The 20,947-nt window shown below is 36.2% G+C and overlaps 1 protein-coding gene across 2 annotated transcripts in view; it reads left to right on the forward strand.

The window, feature by feature from the left end:
• Nucleotides 1-20,947, forward strand: part of RSF1 (remodeling and spacing factor 1) — a 148,033-nt gene that overhangs the window by 97,514 nt on the left and 29,572 nt on the right. Inside the window, exon 6 of one of the 2 annotated variants that reach the window (XM_058545533.1) lies at nt 18,231-19,990. In XM_058545533.1, coding sequence (XP_058401516.1) covers nt 18,231-19,990 — 1,760 coding nt within the window. Of the gene's footprint in view, nt 1-18,230; nt 20,000-20,947 lie in introns of both variants that reach the window. The other variant, XM_058545532.1, reaches the window with a different exon arrangement.

A 20,947-nucleotide genomic window follows, 5' to 3' on the forward strand; every position in this document is an offset into this window, starting at 1 on the left:
GACAGTTTTATTCAGCCCACCAAATCCTATCTATAACTTCATCCTCTCGGGTGTAGTTATTGTATTCTATTCCATGGCAAGACCAAAAAAAGTGATTCTGGTTGTCATTTTTATTACTCTCAGGTATAAATAAACATTGCCGTTGGGTGGGGAGATGGCGGAGTGAGTAGGTTGAAAGCTTGAAACGGTCCTAGAGAATGTCTAACATAGAGTAGTAAAGGAAAACGTGACAAAAGTTAAAAATTGTATGGTTGGATATTTGGAAATCAGACATCAAGAAGGAAAAATAAATAGGAACTGGAGAAAGAATAAAACAGCCACTCCTACTCTTGCAGCTAAAATAGATTTTTCTTTAATCATTAGTTAAATTACCATGCTTTGTATCTAACCTTAGTGAGATTATTTTTTGTATAGGTGCCAAGGAAAAATGCATTACCTATAAAAGTAGGCAAAAAAAAAAAAAATCCAAAAATGACAACGTATGGGTTAAAAAATTCACTAACTGAATAATTAAATTGGCTTTTTGTTTCAAAGATAATTAGAATTGCCTTCTGAAAAAGTCTGAATTTCTCAGACTGGCATTCAGAATCTCAGTCTGGCCTCAACCTATCTTTCTAGAGTTATCTTCTACTATTTCCTTACATGATCACTGGTTCCAGATCATCTACATGCCTTTATTTTCTCCATGTGTCTTGGGCGTTCCTTCTGTGTCTTTTTTTTTTTTTGTGAGGAAGATCAGCCCTGACATCCATGCCAATCCTCCTCTTTTTGCTGAGGAAGACTGGCCCTGAACTAACATCCATGCCGATCTTCCTCCATTTTATGTGAGACGCCGCCACAGCATGGCCTGACAAGCAGTGCATCGGTGCGCGCCCAGGATCTGAACCCCGGCCTCCAGCAGCGGAGCACACGCACTTAACTGCTGCGCCACAGGGCTGGCTCCCCTTCTGTGTCTTTATCATGCTCGTATCTCCCTAAGATACTGTTCTTCCACTGTGGAAATTCTAGTTATACTTCAAGGCCCTCTGGAATCCCACCTTCTTGATCTCTTTTCTACTAGCACTTATTATACTGTTTTTGTCCCACTTAGATTAGTGTCAGTCATACTGCCAAGCTTGAAGCTATCAAACGTTTGTTGAATTGTTACTCGCAGAATATGATAGATTTTGAAGGGAGTGTTAGATGTCATTTAAGCCCATCTTATGTCTGTTTAAGACCCAGGATATGGTACACAACCTGGAATTTACTGTACTTATAGAACACCATGAAATTTAATATATATTTTCACTCCATGTTAGATACTGTATTCTAATTTAGAAGGGACCAAAAAGTTTAAAAGGAACTTTTATGGGGAAAACCAAAGTTGGGGGAAATCATAACCTTTAATAAGTTTTTTTTCTAATTGGAAAAAGACTTTCCTTTTGTTAATTTTTGCACTCGTACGCTTCTGCCTACATTTAAAATGAGAGAACCAGTATCATTTGAGAATCTCTAGTAGAGAATAGAAATTGCAGAATGGCAGCTTGCAAACCTAATTTGGCCTAAAGACATGTTTATTTCGGTTTGTACCGTGCTGCTTTGTTAAAACAAAAAAAACTAAGATAAAATTCACCATTTTCAAGTGTGTACCATTCAGCGGTTTTTAGTATACTCACAATGTTGTGGAACCATAACCACTATTTAATTCTAGAACGTTTCCATCACCCCACAAAGAAACCTTGTAACAATTAATAAGTTGCCATTTTCCCCTATCCTTAACCCCTGGAAACCATTAGTCTACTTTCTGTCTCTGTGGATTTGCCTATTTTGAACATTTCATCTAAATGGAATCATATAATATGTGGCCTTTTGTGTCTGGCTTCTTTCACTTGGCATAATGTTTTCAAGATTCATGCATGTTGTAGCATGTATCAGTACTTCATTCCTTTTTATGACTGAATAATATTCCCTTGTATGGATAAACCACATATTGTTAACCCATTCATGAGTGATTGGACATTTGAGTTGTTACCATTTTTTGGCTATTAGGAATAATGCCACTGTGAACATTTATTTATAAATTTTTGTGGGAACATGTTTTCACATGTGTATTTTTTTTTAATTTGAATTTGCTGTTAGCATTTAAAATTGAAAACCAGGAGAGTTGGTAACTGTAGACCATCATTTCTACGTGTCAGCAATGGGCTGTACCTGAGTAATAATGGTTGACCCTCCTTGGTGGTACTCACTCTCCAGTTTACCGTAGTCTTCTCTTGTGTGCCCTGAAATTGGGCTTAGTTTCAGTTGCTTGTCCTAGTACTTACATTTTGTTTTTCTTATAGTTAAAGTGAAAAAAATTTATTTTATTCATATCTCTATCAAATATTGAAAAAACAAAAGCAGACCAAGAAAAATGGGAGAGTGGGGCTAGTTGTTTGCAGAAGCAAAGAATATTCCTACAGTTATAACAGGTAAAGTAACCTGCAGAACATCCTCTTGTGGCTATTATTAACATGATACCTGATATAAATTCAACATGGCAAAAGAATATAACATAATGTAGTATATTAGTCTGCTCTATCTGCCATAACAAAATGCTATTTCTTGGTGGCTTAAAAAACAGAAATTAATTTTCGCCCCCCTTTCTGGAGGCTGGAAGTCTCAAATCAAGGTGCCAGCATGGGCCGGCCCGTGGCTTAGTGGTTAAGTGCGCGTGCTCCGCTACTGGAGGCCCGGGTTCGGATCTCAGGCGCGCACTGACGCACCGCTCCCCGAGCCGTGCTGAGGCCACATCCCACATACAGCAACTAGAAGGATGTGCACCTATGACATACAACTATCTACTGGGGCTTTGGGGAAAAAAAAAGAAAAAAAGGAGGAGGAGGATTGGCAATGGATGTTAGCTCAGAGCCGGCCTTCCTCAGCAAAAAGAGGAGGATTGGCATGGATGTTAGCTCAGGGCTGATCTTCCTCACACACACACAAAAAAAAGGTGCCAGCAGACTCAGTTTCTGTTGAAGGCTTTCTTCCTGGCTTGCAGATGGCTGCCTTCTTTCTGTGTCCTCACGTGGCCTCTTCTATTTGTGCACATGGAGAGAGAGTGATCTGGTATTTCTTCCTCTTCTTATAAGGGCACCAGCCATACCATATTAGAGCTCCATCCTTAGGATCTCATTTAACCATAATTGCCTCCTAAAGGCCCTCCTAAAGGTCTCCAAATACAGCCATATTGGGGATTAGAGCTTTAACATATGAATGGGGGGGGGCATAATTCAGTCTATACATGTAGTATTGTGAAACAGATCTATAGTTAAGAACTGTGATGAGTAATGCAAAAGATACCTGATGGAGAAATTGGGAGGGACAGAGGAAGAACTGAAATTTCGAAAAGATTTGTTTCTGAATGCTATGATGAGCAGTTATATATTCTTAAGAAAAAAATATTACATGTGTATCAAAACCTGTTTTTTTGATGTTGAGTTTGAGTGCAGCGTTTGCATGTGTAAGTACAATTGGAAATACTCTTACTCAGAGTGAATAGATTACCGGGAACAAATGGGACAAAAAGTTAAGTCATTTCTTAAATTTTCTATTGTAGCTGGTGAAAGCACAGATATTAATGATATTACCCATCATGATTTCTTTATTTGTAGCACTGATGAGAATTTTTAAATGAATAGAGTTAATTTGGGTATGGTTCTTTAATGAGCCCGACTTTAGGAAATGTTTTTTTGTGTGTATTGAGGGAAAAGTCTTAAATATAAATATAGACAGGTCATACTTAGAAAACGTAAACTACACGTGATCCTTTGGCCATTGTGAACATAATATCTAATATAAAGCTTAAATTTGAGGTCACAACATTTTGTAAAGACAATATTTTTAAAGGTGAAAGAACTTGTTATTTCACTATTTCATTATCTAGGTATTTATTTGTATTAAAAAAAGTTAAAAGTAAAACATGTCAAAGTTGTGGTAATTAACCTTTTGAACTGGATAAGCTCTCAAAGCTTGACTCATAGGTGATTCAGTGTTTTGTCTAATGAATGAACTACACAATATAGTATTTTTCTGTACTGTAAGGTTTGATGATCTACAGTGTCCATCAGGAACCTTCTTAGGTTCAGCTAAGCATTCAGGCTCACAAGACTACTGCAGACCACACCTGGCATCAGTCTACTAAGATTGATGTAGGACAGGAGTCAGAGCTTGCCAACAGGAGTAGTCTTTGCTGCAGTCTCTGCAACAGTTCATATGGCCATCCAGGAACTGTCTTCTCCCCAGTGACAACTTCTGGAACAAGTATATGATATTCACATTGAGTAGGTACAGGAACCGCTTTGTCTTAAAAGCCTCATTTTCCACAGAAGCCAGTATCTCTTATAATAAACTCTATAGATGTACGTTCCAGGGTCTTCCTGCCCCAAAACAAAGAGTCACTACATTCATGAGAGCCCAAAGCATGACATCCCCATCATGTTTTTATATATTTTTTTTTCAGTCCAGATGCAATTTATCAATTAGAGGCCATTGATTTAATAAGCACTGTTGCCAGGTGACCTAAGTGGCATTCCAGTTTTTTTAGTTTACCAGGGGAGCACAACTTAACCAATAGCCAAGATCTTAGGAGAAGGAGAGAGACTTTTCTTAGCCCATGACCCATAGATGGCTTAGTCATGGTGTGGTGCTAGGAAGCCTTTTTTGGGGGGAAAAAATTTGTACCTTTTTAATGTCATTCAAGGAAAAGCCCTTGCCTCATCAATTAATATTTTCCCAAAGACTCAGTTTATTAGGTTGGGAATACAGTTGAAACACTTTGGATATTGTAATTTTATGAGTTGATTTACTCATTTTTCATGAAATTGATTCAGTAGGAAATACAGTAGATAAGAAATAAACTAGCCCACTTTCCTACATGGCAGTTGGTATCCGGAAATGATGTGATGGCCTGAATTCTGAAATAGGTTCTCTGACTTCAGACTTCAGAAGAAAAATTAATATTTTGGTTGCCTTTCTTAAGTAATATTGAGAGTGGAATGAAGAGCTATGGGGTAAATTACTAAATCAAAGTTTACTAGTACAGTACTGAAAACGAAATAATGATAGCATTCAATTACAAAAATTGTGTGAATATCCTGAGATATTCTGATATCCTGAGATATCCTGATAGATATCTTGAGAGTAGATGCCCTGTTTACAAAGCCGTTCTTCAGAATTCTATCAATGTTTGAAAATACCTACATTCATGAACAGCTGTTTTCTGACATAAAGTGTGTAGTAGTAAACATTGCTCCTTATTAAATGACTCAAGGCTAAATTCTGTATTGCCCATAACAGTGCTAAGTAATAGATCCAACACTGTCATCGTGATAAAAAAAATTATATAGCTTCTGATTCCAAATCAAAGGAATAATGAATTATGAAATAAAATGTAAAAATTAAGTAGCTTTTTTCTATTTGAGACATAATCACCAGCATTATACATATTAGTATTGTGTTCAATAAAAATAGGATTTAATTTTATTTCTAGCATTTTGTTTTTCTGACCCTCAGCCCACTTTATATATTTATGTTATCTGCCTGGCCCCTGTGGCCATTAGAGTTTGTAACCCCTTCTATAGAAGGTGAATACTCACTCTTAAAGCTACAAAGAAATATTTTGATATGATATGGGGGTTTAATCTAGAGATTTATGGATGGGTTTCAAAACGTCCTTGCACCGAGCACAAAATAATCCACTGTTTTTATTACCATGTTCAATATTGTTTTACTCCAAACAACTGTAGAGAGGCCAGATAAATGCAGGTGCTATTGTTACCTTGTTATGATATCTTAAATAGTTTCTTTTATAGGAATAAAGGAAATGTACTATTTTTATCATCATTCTTTTTTTTTTGTGAAGAAGATCAGCCCTGACCTAACATCCGTGCTAATCCTCCTCTTTTTGCTGAGCAAGACAGGCTCTGAGCTAACATCTATTGCCAATCCTCCTCCCTTTTTTTTTTCCCCAAAGCCCCAGTAGATAGTCGTATGTCATAGTTGCACATCCTTCTAGTTGCTGTATGTGGGACGCCGCCTCAGCGTGGCTAGAGAAGCGGTGCGTTGTGTGCGCCCGGGATCCGAACCCGGGTCGCCAGTAGCGGAGAGCGCGTACTTAACCGCTAAGCCACAGGGCCGGCCCTCATCATTCCTTCTTTACATCAGGCCTGACTTAAATAGCAAAGCTAAAGGACAGAAAATACATTTAAGTTTGCATGTCTTTTGTTTTTATGCCATGAACAGTAGGACACGGACCATACTGTTTCTTGTGTGAAAGATTTGTGCTGATTGAGGAGGGAAGGAGGGAGGAAAGGGAGGAAGAAAAGAGGAAGGGAGAGAGGGAAGGAAGGAGAAAAGTAAAAGAAATCTTTCATAATTAGAGAAACTGTTGAAGCTATTTTTCTCTGATTTTGTTGTGACTTGAATCAGAAGAAGAAAGTTTTAAGTTTTCATTCATGATTTTTGGAAAATGGCAGTGGCATGGTTTTTGAGTCTCTACAAATCTCCATAAAAGGAACATATTGATGGCAAAAATTTAAAACTATAGACAGTATCTGAAACAGAGGTCTTAAATGAGCTGGGGTACTCTAGGCCTTATGAATTTTCAAACCTCTCCAGCCAAAACCCTTCCAGGACAAAGCTCTACCCTGAGCTTTGTCCAAACTGCTGGGAATAGAATCCAAATTAAGTAGGACAGGGACAATAGAGACAAGCAAAAAAAGAAAGTTCAAATAAAAATATGGGAGAGGAATAGAATTAGGTGATCTCTTAAAGTGAATCACTTTAATTTTGAATATGTCACAAAATAACAGATGGGGAGGTCTAGAGCTATGAAATTAGAAAAACTATCTACTTTACATAAAAATAAGCAACTAAAAAGGATCAAGGTCAAGTCTCATAGGATTATAACAACAAAAGAGAATAATGAGCAGAATAACATCCCTACAGAGAGTGAAAGCTTGTCCGAAAGACATTCCTGCAAAACATATGAAAACTGTAACTTAATAGGTGATAGAACTCAGGAAAGAGTTAAGATTTTTCAAAAATCTAGAAGAAACATCTGAGTCAACAAACACAAGAATTAGTACCTTTAAAAATAGCAAACATAGGGCCAGCCCCGTGGCTTAGCGGTTAGGTGCGCGCGCTCCGCTGCTGGCGGCCCAGGTTCGGATCCCGGGCGAGCACCGATGTACCGCTTCTCCGGCCATGCTGGGGCTGCGTCCCGCATGCAGCAACTGGAGGGATGTGCAGCTATGACATACAACTATCTACTGGAGCTTGGGGGGGGGGGGGAATAAATAAAAATTATCAAAAAGCAAACATAAAAGTATATATTTTTAATAAATCAAAAAGAAATGAAGAGAGAAGGATTTGGAGATAGGCAAAGAAAATCCAACAAAACCAAAGCAAGAGAACAGACAAAAATACTAGAGTATGTTTAACAACACTTCCTGAAATAAAAATGATGTGAGACTACATATTGAAAAGACACTGCACACCTTGGAAAATCAACCAGAACAACCAATATCAAGACATATTCTAGTAAAATTTTGGGGCTTTGAAGAAAGAAATACTTTGGCTATCCAGACAAAAAAACCAAGTGACTTATAAGGAAAGGAAAATCTGACTGCCATCACTCTGTTTGAAAGCAATGCTTTATGCCAAAAGAAAATGCCATCATATATGTAAGGGGGAAGAAAATATGAGCTAGAGGTTTTATGTCCAGACAAACTTGCTTTCAGATAAAGACTGTAGACAAACTGTTATCAGTATGCAAGATCTTTTTTCCTATGAGTGTTTCCCATTCCTTTTCCCATAGGAATCTTCTAGTGAATGAGCTTCAGGAAGCCATAAAGACTAACAAAACATCTGTGGTGGGTGATACAGAAATAAATATAACTGTATTCATTTGTATGGTTTAGTCTACATACATACATTTCCTACCTCTGTTTATGAGAAGCATCTAAGGACACAGATACCCTAGTAGCAATGAGTACTCTTAGCCTCTAGATTCTTACTTCAAAATATCATTCTCAATAAAAGGAACCAGCGCTCCTCAGAGTTGAGATTGATTCTAGGGATGGGCAGGGAAAATGCAAGATGAGCGTGGGGCAGTTTGGAATGCCGGAAATTAAGGATGTGCTCTAAAAAGAATTTGGGCATATCAGTAGGACACAGGTGCCAATGGGAAAGAGCTCCCAATGGTGAAAGCAGAAACTGATTTAGCAACAAATTTATATAATGATTGATAGATTGTAAACTATAGAATAAAATAAATATCCATGAGTTCCTACTTATAGAAGTACATAATTGATTAAATAAGTAAATGGAGTTGAAGGGACATCTCTCCCTGCAGGTGAATATCAGTTAATGTAGAAGGAATGAGGGAAATACAAAATTACCGTTAGGGAAGCACTACAGTGATAATTGTTGCAGCCAAGATCTCTGACATATGCTAAAATTAGTGGGTGAAAGTTTGTGGAGAAACAGGATATTAACATAATCTCAGAGTATCTCCCCTAACATATTTATCTGTTAGAAAGGGGAAAATGGTAACTTTACAATGGAGTAACCAGCCAACACCACCTTAACGAAATGATCAAGCTATTGACATCATGTACCCTCTGATATAATGCACAGCATCTCTTTTGTGGAAGTTTTGTCAAAAATGCATAATCTCAATCCAATCTTGAGAAAACATCAGACAAGCCCAAATTAAGAGGTATTCTACAAAATAACTATCAAGGTCAGAAGAGACAGGGAAAGAATGAGGAACAGTCACACATTGGAGGAGACTAAGGAAACACAAGAACAAAATGAGACATTGATCTTCAAACAGAAAGGACATTGGGAGGAAACTGCTGAAGTTTAAATAAAATGTTTAATATATTTTACTAATGTTAATTTCCTGGTTTCGGTAATTGTACTATGAGTATATAAGTTGTTAACTTTAGGCAAAACAGAGTGAAGGTGTGCTGAACTATTTTTGTAAGATATCTATGTCTAAAATTATTTCAAATAAAAATTTCAAAAAGAATGTGAGCATTAAATTCGTAGTTACATATAATTAAAACTAAATGATAGATGGAAGGAAGAACATATAGTCTTTAATGGCTATGTGCTTTGATAATGGACATTTACAGATGGAAAAAGAATGGGAAGAGTACATACAAAAACTCTTTAACTTTTTATTAGATGGTGATGATGTCAGTATTGTTCTGAAAATATTTTGTGTATAATTTGAGAAAAAATAATAACTGTGATATTCTAATTACATCATCTTTGGTGTCCTTGAAAAACCAGGATTCTCGGTGTGGGAAAAAGAAATAAGATGGAAGATAGAAAAGGTTAAGAAAACACTGAAATATCATCATGAACTCGTTAGTCGTTTTTATTATTTAAGAATATATAAATGTGTTTTCTAGCCTGTCCACTGAAAAGACTTAGAAACAATGGCCAACCCAGTAACAGTGAGCATCCTTAGCACCCAGATGGTGGTCTTGAAATATAGTTTTCCACTAAACTTAGACCAATGTTTCTTGGAAAAGTAGCTGATTTCAATTCTGGGGCATAATGAGCCAAGAAACACCTTGTCATTCCAGGTAATATGGACACTATCAAGTGATGTCAAAAAGACTCAAGAGTCAAGTCAAAGAAATTTCCACTGCCAAAGATAGGAAAATTTAAGCATCAACAAGGATAATAACTATAATGGATTAAAACACATTGAATATGTCTTAAATCCATGATTTAATTAAAATTGGTTACCTTTGGAGGATGCCAAATTATTTTGAAAACTGTTAAATGAAAAGAAGCAAACATTCTTCCTGCCTTTTCTATATGAACTGTACCACTATATAACAAAATAGTGAATTAGTAAAGTTTATCCAGTTTATTCCAACAAATCACTAGTAGAGAAATAATAGTGTGAGAATATCATCATTTTGCAATCCGTAATAAATTAAAAGTTTTAAATATTGAGCATCAATATCTGTTAACATCACAAAAGGAGAGAGAATCAGACGTTAATGCCGCTTGATAACACACCATCACTGAAGAAGTAGTTTTGCCACAGAAATCGAACCTGAATCTGATGAAGGCTGTAGATCAAAGTGACAATTTACAGGAAAAAAAGGACAGAGGAACATGGGAATGCAGTCCGTAAAATCCAGAAATTATAGAACAAATGATTCGGTTACTCGATCAAATAAATTGCAAGAAAAATAAAGGATGGAGGGGATAACATTAGAGTAAAGAGACCTAAAAAAGAAAATAATAAACAGGTTAAACTATAAAGCAAAATAAGGAAGTGATTAATATAAAAATCAGGTTAATGGTTATTCTTGGTAGAGGGAGAGAGAATTATTATTGGGAAAAGTGTAGGGCTTCTGGAGTAGTTGGCAAGGTTCTATTTCCTGTTTGCCTTATAATAATTCATTAAGAAGCTGTGCATTTGTTCTGAGTGGTTTTTTAAATTTTTGTTATACTTAGTCATAAAAAAATTCCCAATACTTTTGTCAAATATCTACCATGTAATTTTTAAATAAATTCTGAAAGAAGTGGCACCAATCATATACCTTTAGCATGAAGTAAAATGGTAGTACTGATGTTTTAGTGCAGGCAGCTCCTATTATTTGTCCATTCAGTGCGTGTGGATAATACCAAATAATAATTTCAATATTTTGAGCCCCTTTTGGAAACTGTAAAGTCTGTCTGCATCTTTGAAATGATGAAAAGTTTCTTTGCCAGGCAAAATTTCAATTGCAAGAATATATTCTACTCTTGGGCGTGGATGATATTTCACCTGTAATATTGCATTCAACAAATATTTATTGAGTACATGCTTTGTATCATGCACTGTTCTTGGTACTGGGAATAAAACTGAACAAAATCAATCAAATTGTAGCTTTCATGGCACTTACATAGTAGTATGGGAAGATAGACAAACAAGATTAATAAATAAAGTGTATAGTATGTTAGATGATGATAAGGAGCTATGGAGGGAAAATAATTTGGGGAAAGAGAGAGGATGTGATTTTAGATTGAGGGGACTAGAAAAGGACTCACTGAAAAGGTGACATGAATAAAACCTAAAGGATCTGAGAGAGCAAGCCATGCAGATAGCTGAGGAAAAAGTTTTTTAAGCAGATAAAACCAAATCAAGACCTTGAGCATGCCCACTTAATATGTTAGAGCTGTGAGATCAGCAGACTAGGACCTGTAGGCCATATCTGGCCTGCCACTGTTTTGTTAATTTTTATTTGTTTAATATCTTATTGTCCATAACTACTGTCACACTACAGAGGTGGAGTTGAGTAGTTGCTACGGAGACTGGCTTGCAAAACCTAAAATACTTACTATCTGACACTTTACAGAAGAAGTTTGCCAGCCCCTGTTTTATAGAAATAGCCAGGTGAGTAATGTAGCTGAAGCAGAATGAGTGAAGGGTGTTATGATACAGGAGGAAATGAGGTCAGAGGGGTAAGGCTAGGAGGGGGAGAGAGGGGTGTGGAGATTTTAAAGGGCCTTGCGGTTTATTGAGAATTTTGGGTTTTAATCTGAATGAAGAGCTTTTATCATTAATTCTCTCGAAATAATCCCCTGACTATTCTTATTTCTGTCCTCGTTCCTCTTGCGTCTGTTTTCCGTACTGTATCCAATGAGATCCCATTAAAACAAGTGAGAGGATAACATTGCTTAAAACCCTTCCTGAATAGGCTGGAGGAGATAAGATCCAAAGCATAGGTGGAAGGATTGGCCTTAGCTTAAAAAGGCATCTCTATTTTAACAGGAGTAGGTTTACAGGTCTGGTGATGAGAAGGAGCTTCTGCCTCGTGGCTGTTTTCTCTGTGAAATTGAAGACAGAATCATCTGAAAATATGAACATGGCAGAGAGTTTGGAGATTTGAGGATAGCGAAGACGACTGAGATAGTTGTTGCTAGAGAAAAGTTATAAGGTTACTGGGCAGTGTCAGTATCTCAGGGATAGCTGGTAGCCATGAATTTAATATAATACCAATCTTGTTCCTTTCTCTATCCCCAGTAACTGATAAAGAGCTCTGCTCATGGTAGGTGCATTGTGCCTATTTATTGTGAATTAATTTTGAATGTAAGTCAGAAAGGTAAGTGACAACTTAACTGAATTCACAAATACTACATCTGCAGGGATACTTTTGTGGACCAGGTTTGATTTGCATTGCTCTGCTGTCATTTGCTCCTTAAGCCTTAACTGGCCATCTTGTAAAATGGTCAGCATATTTTACTCAGGTTGATATACTGAGTGAGAGGAGATGATTCCAAAGAAATTCAGCAGTACCATTGTAAAAACAATTGTGTACATATTTAATTGTAAGGACAGGTCAACATGAATGGCAGTAGTGTGACCAGCTGTCAGGGTTTGTTCCAGGATTGTCTCAGTTTTAGCATGGCAAGTCTCAAGTTCTAGAAAACCCCTCAGTCCTAGACAAACCAGGAAGCTTGGTCACCCTAAATTGGCTTGCTTATAATTTATCTGATTATAAAGATAGTACATGTTCACTCTAGGAAAGCTGGGGAAGTATAAAGCAAAAAGTAAAAATTATTCATTATCTTATGACCAAGAGGCAACACCATTCTTAATACTGTAATCTCTTTTTTTCCAGTCTTTATTTAGGCATGATTGCTTATTTATTTGTTTATTTATTAGAATTGAGATACATGATAAATATAGTTTTATATCCTAAGTTTTGTACGTAGCATTCTACCATGAGGATTTTCCCATGTCTTTAAAAGTTCTTTAAAGAAAGTTCCAAGTATAAAGCAAGCACTTAACAAATATTTATCATTGAGTGGTTGTACTGGTTTGTACTAACACCACCAGTGTATGAACATATTTTTTTCATCATGCTCTTAGAAGCTTTGAACATTATCAAATTTAAACTTTGCTGGTTGGTTTGATTAAAAATTGTATTGCTTTTTGAATTTTAATTTCTTTGATTGCTACTAGAGTTTGAACATTCCATTTTCTCTCAATTATCTGCTCATATCGTGGCCTATTTTCTTTTAGGATTTTTAGTTTTTTCTTATATTTTAAATGGTCTCAAGTAAGTGTATTTATTAATCCATCTTCAATGCAGTATACCTTAGTATCTGTTAAATGTGTCATGTCCTTGCCCAAATCTCGCTGTGTAAGTTGGTCAGATAAACTTTGAAGAATTTTAAATTTAATGTTGTTTTACAGTCTGCATAAAAAGACTTCCTGTTAATAAAGGCTATGTCTTAAACTGTATTGATATAATTTATCAACATATAGGCTAGAGTTTGTTGCCATTTCAGTTTATTCAGTGTAGTCAGGAGATGTTTGAGTGTCTTACTGCAGGTAACAATCCATGATTCTTCACAAAGGAGTAATTCATTAGACTAGTAAGATAGATTTGTAATAAATATTTATAATTCTGGATAATAAATGCTATTATAAAAGCGTATATAAAGCAATATGCAAACACAGGAGATGGAGTAGTTAATTTCTTTGTAGGGAAAAACTTGGATAAAACTATAACATGGAGTGACATTTTACCTAGGCTTGAAGGATGTAAGATTTTGCCGATAATATAATAATAATAGCCAACATTGAATGCTTACCGTGTGCCACCCTTCTATAATCATTAACAACCCTAGGAGATGGTTATTGATATTTTATTTGTTTTACGAGTTGGGAAAATAAGGAATGGGGAGGTAAAGAAGAATAGAAATGGCTTTCTAGGCAATGTTGACAGATTAAAAATGATAGCAGCTTCGGGAAACACTGAATTTTCTGATGTGGCTAAAGTTTGTGGTAAGAAGGGGCCAAATAATAAATAATAACAACAACAATAGCTCCCAGGTACTGTATAAAGTGCTTCACAAACATCATTTTTAAAAAATCCTCACAGAAGTTCCTTGGGGTAGGTATTTTTATTTCAGTTTTAGAGAGTTTAGAGTCTAAAGAAGCTTAGAAAGATTAAGATAGTTTTCCCAAGGTCTCACAGCTGGCCATTGTGGAAGTGACATGAGAGTGTTAAGGTTTGTCTGACTCATAGTCTTCTTAATTTTTAATGAAATAGTTCAACTAAACAGAAAATAGTATAAAAGCCTTGAATATTGCTTACATTTGCTTTTGATTAAAAAAAAGTTATAGAAACAGTTAATATTTCTCTTCCCTTTATTTTCTATCACATTCCTCCTTCCTCCTTTTCCAGGCTCAGCCACAGTCCTGTGAATCATTTTTATACATGTTTATGATTTTGCTACATATGTATGTAGCCACATGAACATATAGCATAATTTTGTGCCTTTTCTAGTTTCTCCACATGGTATCCTATTAACTGTCCTTTTGCAGCTGCTTTTTTCACTCATCATTGTTTTTGAGATTTATCCGAATTGAGTCATGTAAATTTGTTGCTTTTATTTTATTTGCTGTATAGTGGTTATCCATTCTCCTATTTGAGGGATATTTAGGTTATTTCTAACTTTTCACTTTTATAGCAGTGCTGCAACATATATTCCTGTACATATTTCTGTATAGTTGTGTGTAAGTACACTTTCTGTAAGTGGAATTACTGAGTCATACGGTGTGTTTGTGCTGATTTCCACTCGCCGTAGGTATATAAGATTTGAGCAGAGTCTGAAATCACTATGCTATTTTTAAATATCTCAAGTCTTATCTTAGGAGGATTATAAAGAAATTAAACCTCATCAAGGATTTGTTACTCCTTTATCACCCCACAGATGACAAGCCCAAAATATATTGTGGATATGGATAAATTTTGGTGAGTATGGGAAAGGAAAAGTAGTAGGAAGCAAAGTGAAAGGAAAATGTATCAGACAGTATTGCATTTGGCTGCTTGTTTGTTCAAACAGAGTTTTTATTTTTTTCTTGTAATAAAAAGTCAAGTGGTCAATAGTCCAGGTCTGATTCAGCAGCTCCATGAAGCCATCAAGTACCCTTCCTAGTCTGCCATCTTTGGCATGTGGCTTTGATTGCTCCCTCTCCAGGTGTTGTGTGCAGACTCTGTACAAAAACAAGGGGAATGGGCAAAAGGCATAGGTCAGCTGAACTCTGTTAAGTCTCACCCAGTAGACTTCTCATGTATCTCATTGGCTGGAATTGGATCACATGACCCCTAGCTGTGAGGTGTCTGGAGAGGCAAGTCCTTTCCTGAACAAAATCAGAGTTCTGTTAGTAAGAAAGAAGAAGAGATAGAACTGGATAGGCAATTAGCAATGTCTTTCAATGTTAACTTATATAGAACATTCAGTGTTTCATTACATGGTGATTCTGGTTAGGATGGTTGGGAAAGCACATCATAGGGGATCAATAAATATTTGTTGAGTAAATGAATGAATCAGCTTTTAAAACCTACCGTAGATAACGCTTCTCTTGAATAACCTCAAGTTTGTCAAGCAGTGTTGCTGCTGCATTGTCATTTTTGAAGTGAATTTTTCCTTGAGTTTTGTCTCTTCAAATTTCTTATCTCTTAAACTCATTTGCATTCTCTTTTACCGTTTCCTTTTTACAGAACTTTGGGGAAATGCTTGTGTAGCTGAATGACCTTTTTACCAATGATGATTGCACTTCAAGTTTCATTTTCAAGTTTCAAGTTTCAAGAAGAGTCGTGGCTCTTCTATTCTCTATACAGTTTTAGGGACACATCCATGTAATCTAAGGGAGCTAGAGTAATAATTATTGTCTTATTTTTCTCTTAAAAGAACTGAGCCCAACACAAAAATACCAAGGATTTAACATATTTGGGTTAAGAGAAATATAAGCCAGTGAAGAATAATTGTTGGGGTCAGTTAGTCCAGCTGCTTTATTTATAGATGAAGAAATGAAGATCAGAGAGTTTTTGACATACTCAAAGATACACCACTAGCTGAATTAGGTTTAGTGAATGTAGGAGTCTTTTTTTTTTTTTTTTTTGTAGGGAAGATCAGCCCTGAGCTAACATCCGATGCCAATCCTCCTCTCTTTTTTTGCTGAGGAAGATTGGCCCTGGGCTAACATCCATGCCCATCTTCCTCCACTTTACATCGGACACCGCCACAGCATGGCTTGACAAACAGTGCGTCGGTGCGCGCCTGGGATCCGAACCTGCAAACCCTCGGGCCGCCAAAGCGGAGCACACGCACTTAACCGCTGCGCCACCAGGCCAGCCCCGAACCTAGGAGTCTTGAACCTAATGTTATTCCTTATTTTATTTTGCCATGTTGTTACTCAAATTGAAATCAGTTCAAATAACTGAAAAGAACTTGCTCATTCACCACCCCCAAATAAAAACAGTGTCATTTTACCTTGGTTCAGAGTCACAGTGAGATCCTGAGTTGTCTTCTGAACTAAAATATATAGAAGAAATATTAAACTGTGTTTGGTCAACTTTTAGTATTAGGTTGAAGTTATTTTTAAAGATGGTAATCTGTATTCTAATTCTTAACCAAGATGTTTATTTAATTAGATTTCCTGATATGCTAACCAATCTCAGTGAATGGGAAATTACTAAACCTACTTTATCAGTGGGAAAGGGAAGATATACGAATTAGATAATTACTGCCATGTCTTTAATTTTCTTAGCAGCATGCATACGTTAAAACCACTGACAATGTAAAGAGGGAGGAGCAATACTGATACTCTGATCTCAGATTCTGAATGCCTCTCAGAGGTTCTTGAATTTTTTTATTTCCAACATGATTGCCATAAAAGAAATGGTGGTTTGTAATGAAAATATTCAGTCTTTTAAAGAAATACTTTTCTCATTTTAAAAAACATGCTGTGAACCAGCCCTGACGGTCTAGTGGTTAAAGTTCAGCACTGTCACCGCTTCGGTGGCCTGGGTTTGTTTCCTGGTCACGGAACCACACCACCCATCTGTCAGTTGCCATGCTGTGGCGGCGGCTCACACAGAAGAACTAGATGGACTTACAACTAGGATATACAACTGTGCACTGGGGCTTTGGGGAGGGAAAAAAAAAAAGAGGAAGATTGGCAACAGATCTTAGCTCAGGGCGAATCCTTCCCTGCAGAAAAAAATGTCCTCACTTCTGTCCATTCCATATTATTCCCATGAAATACACTGTAACTCTGTCTGGTTTATCAGCTTGGCAAGAATCTGCTCAGTTTTTTGTAAAAATTCCTGTCTTGGTAAAACTTCGTTAGAATTGAGGCTTTTCACTTGCAAGGATAGGGTGAGATGATGGAAAATGTAGGCAAAATTAGTAGTGCTAATGAATTCTGAAAACACTGTCCAGATTCTCTGAGCAAAGTTTACAGCATATATGTAATCTTTGTAATCCCAAAGATTATGCTGGTTATTAAGTATGGCTTTTGTTACATTTTAATTTGTACTATTAGGTACTCTATAAAAGTTGGAAATATATAGCCAGTAAGATAAAAAGAGGAATTGACAGATAAACCTAAATAGTTTCTTTGTAAAATATTAACTTCTGAAATGTTCGGTGATGGCATTTGATAAAGTAAATTGTAATGTAACCACATTGACGAATATTATATAATTAAGTCCAGTTTCTGTAAAAGGCATTTAATATCATAAGAAAGTGCTAATGTTTCAATGAAAAAAATGGGACAACGTGATTCCAACTTTGTCAAAAATATACAAGACTAGAAGGAAGTAACCTAAAATATTAACAGTAATTGCCTCTGGGTATTAGGATTATGGGCATTTTTTTCTTTTTACTGTTTTTTATTTTCTCTACAGAATTGTGTTACTTTTATAATCTGAATAAAACATAAACATTTTCCTACTGCCATGCTCGTGTTACTTCAGTGAAATGAAATGCTCAATGATTTGCGAAGAACAGTTGTCAGTTTTTAAAACAAATATGGTCTTTTGGAAATGTTTTATGTAGTATTTTTAGTTTTGTATTTTTTAGCCATCACTTGAGCTTGAATAAATTGTTTGAGCTCTAGAAATATTTGTATTCCATTGAGATCACCGAAGCTAAAAGGATAAAGCAGAAACTTGAATCTTTCTAAGTAATAGTTTTTTAATATCCAGAAGTCGTGCTTCCCAGTTTGGTGATTTTCTTTACTGTCAGATTTTATTTTTTGTTGTCAGCTGTCCAGTGACAAAAGCCACCTCTTTTAAGAGTGAAATTTAAAATGAAAATATATATTATATGAAGCTTTGTATATTTTATAATCTTGAATGCTTGGATTCATGTAAACTTTTTCTGATTTTTAGAGGAATCAAAGGAAAATGGAAAGATGAAAAGTGGAGAGCAGCCAGTAGATTCAGAAGACCATCATTCTACATCCAATGCTCTAGAAGAAACTACAGTGAAAACAGAAAAAGAAGATGAAAAGGAACTTGTGAAATTACCAGTCATAGTGAAGCTGGAAAAACCTTTGCCAGAAAGTGAGGAAAAAAAGATTATCAAAGAAGAAAGTGATTCCTTCAAGGAAAATGTCAAACCCATTAAAGTCGAAGTAAAGGAATGTAGAGCAGATCCTAAAGATATCAGAAGTAGCATAGAGAAGCTAGAGCCTGAGAGGCTAGAGTTTGGTGGCAATGTTAAACCTTCTCAAGAAATTACTGAGAAGTCTCCTGAAGAAACTGAGAAACTTAAAAATGACCAGCAGGCCAAGATACCACTAAAAAAACGAGAAATTAAACTGAGTGATGATTTTGACAGTCCAATCAAAGGACCTTTGTGTAAATCAGTTACTCCAACAAAAGAGTTTTTGAAAGATGAAATAAAACAAGAGGAAGAGACTTGTAAAAGAATCTCTACAATCACTGCTTTGGGTCATGAAGGGAAACAACTGGTAAACGGAGAAGTTAGTGATGAAAAGGTAACTCCAAATTTTAAGACAGAACAAATGGAGACAAAGTTTTATGATACAAAGGAAGATAGCTGTAGCCCCTCTAAGGACAGAAATGTCATCATAGAGGGAAATGGAGCAGAGTCCTTAAATTCTGTCATAACAAGTATAAAAATAGGTGATCTTGAGAAAGAAGTGGTCCCTTTAGGGAAAGATGCAGATAGTTCAATATCGGTCTTAGAGACCCAGAGTCAAAAAGGACAGATAGAGGAAACTGGTCCTCCAGAAATGGAAACCTCTCTTGAGACTTCTGAGATGGCGAAAGATTTCTCTTTAAAAACTGCTTTATCTACCACTGAATCCTGTACCATGAAAGTTCAAGAGAAGTCTCCCAAAAGTAAGAAGGATAAACGCCCACCAGTCCTAGAATGTTTTGAAAAGTTAGAAAAGTCCAAAAAGACTTTTCTTGATAAGGACACACAAAGATTGAGTCCAATACCAGAAGAGGTTCCAAAAGGTATTCTAGAATTGGGAAAGCCAGGCTCTCCCGAGGCAGGTGAAACATCTCCACCGTGTAACATGACTGGTCACTCTGAGAAACTAGCCTTGGAGAAGGAAATGGTAGAGTGTCAGAGCGCAAGTTCCACTGAAGGTCAGTCCCTGGAAAGAACAGACCCAGAAATTTTAAAAGAGGATTCTGAATCCACGAAGGTAGAAATAGATAATCTGGACAATCCCCAGACCTCTGGGTCAGAGGATCCTTCTGAGACAAAGGGTTCTATGCAAAAAAGCAAATTTAAATATAAATTGATTCCTGAAGAAGAAACCACTGCCTCAGAAAACGCAGAGATAACCTCTGAAAGGCAGAAAGAGGGCATCAAATTAACAATTAGGATATCTAGTCGGAAGAAGAAGCCAGATTCTCCTCCCAAAATTCTAGAACCAGAAACCAAGCAAGAGAAGACAGAAAAGGAAGAAGAGAAAACAAATGTGGGTCGTACGTTAAGGAGGTCTCCAAGAATATCTAGACCCACAGCGAAAGTGGCTGAGATCAGAGATCAGAAAGCTGATAAAAAAAGAGGGGAAGGAGAAGATGAAGTAGAAGAAGAGTCAACAGCTTTGCAAAAAACAGACAAAAAAGAAAATGTGAAAAAACCGGACAAGGATACAAATTTGAAAGTAAGCAAGGTAAAATCTCTCCTACTCTGAGTTTTAATTTTTATTAGAAATATTTGGCTCTAAGTGTTGATAACCTTTTTACTTTTGCCTAAAACTTGTCATTCAAAGAGAACTAACAAAAACAAACAAACAGATACCCTTCTTCCTATGTCTGAGATGACTTTTCTGAGCAGTTATCCCCAGACATTAAATTTCACACTGTATATAATCTTGTCATCTTTTAAACTTTTTCTCCACTACAGGCAGTATAGGAATATACTCTCTTTGTGAACTATTCAAGTAATACCCAACCTATAGGATTGAAAACTGAATATTCCCTATAAAAACTCTTAACAGTTTGAGGTACATCTCTTTCCAATCCTTTTTCCATGCATTCATATATATGTTCATAAATATTTATGCATTCACTTAAAAAATAAGTTGAATCAAATATGTTCATTTTTCTCTGAGTTTTTCACTTAACAGTGTGTCTCTGAACTCTCTCCATGTCGGTACATAGAGTCTACTTTTTGGTTATTAATGGCCACATAGTATTCTGTAGTGTAGATGTACCTCAGTTTATTTAACCACTCCCTTATTGATTGATGTTTAGGTTGTTTCCAGTTTTTCACTATTACAGGCAATGCTGCATTGAAGATCCTTTTGGACATGAGTGAGTATTTCTTTAGAATAGACTCCTAGAATTGGAATTGCTGGGTCAAGGGACATGTGTATTTTAAGTTTTGATAGCTATTGCCACATTGCCCTCCAAAAAAGGCCCTTTTGATGTACCCTCTCATTACCAGTGTATGAGAGTGCCTATTTTCCCCCGTTTTAATCATTAGTCTTAGAAGCCAGAATTCTTTTTTCTATGACCCTCTTATTTTAAGCAAAGTCTTATATAAGTCTTTGGCTAGTCGATGGGAGTTTGTTATAAGTAAAAGCACTTCTTTTGTTTTTAATTTATTTAAGTGATCC

This window comes from Diceros bicornis, chromosome 7 (assembly GCF_020826845.1).
Source record: "Diceros bicornis minor isolate mBicDic1 chromosome 7, mDicBic1.mat.cur, whole genome shotgun sequence".
Taxonomy (NCBI): Eukaryota; Metazoa; Chordata; class Mammalia; order Perissodactyla; family Rhinocerotidae; genus Diceros; species Diceros bicornis.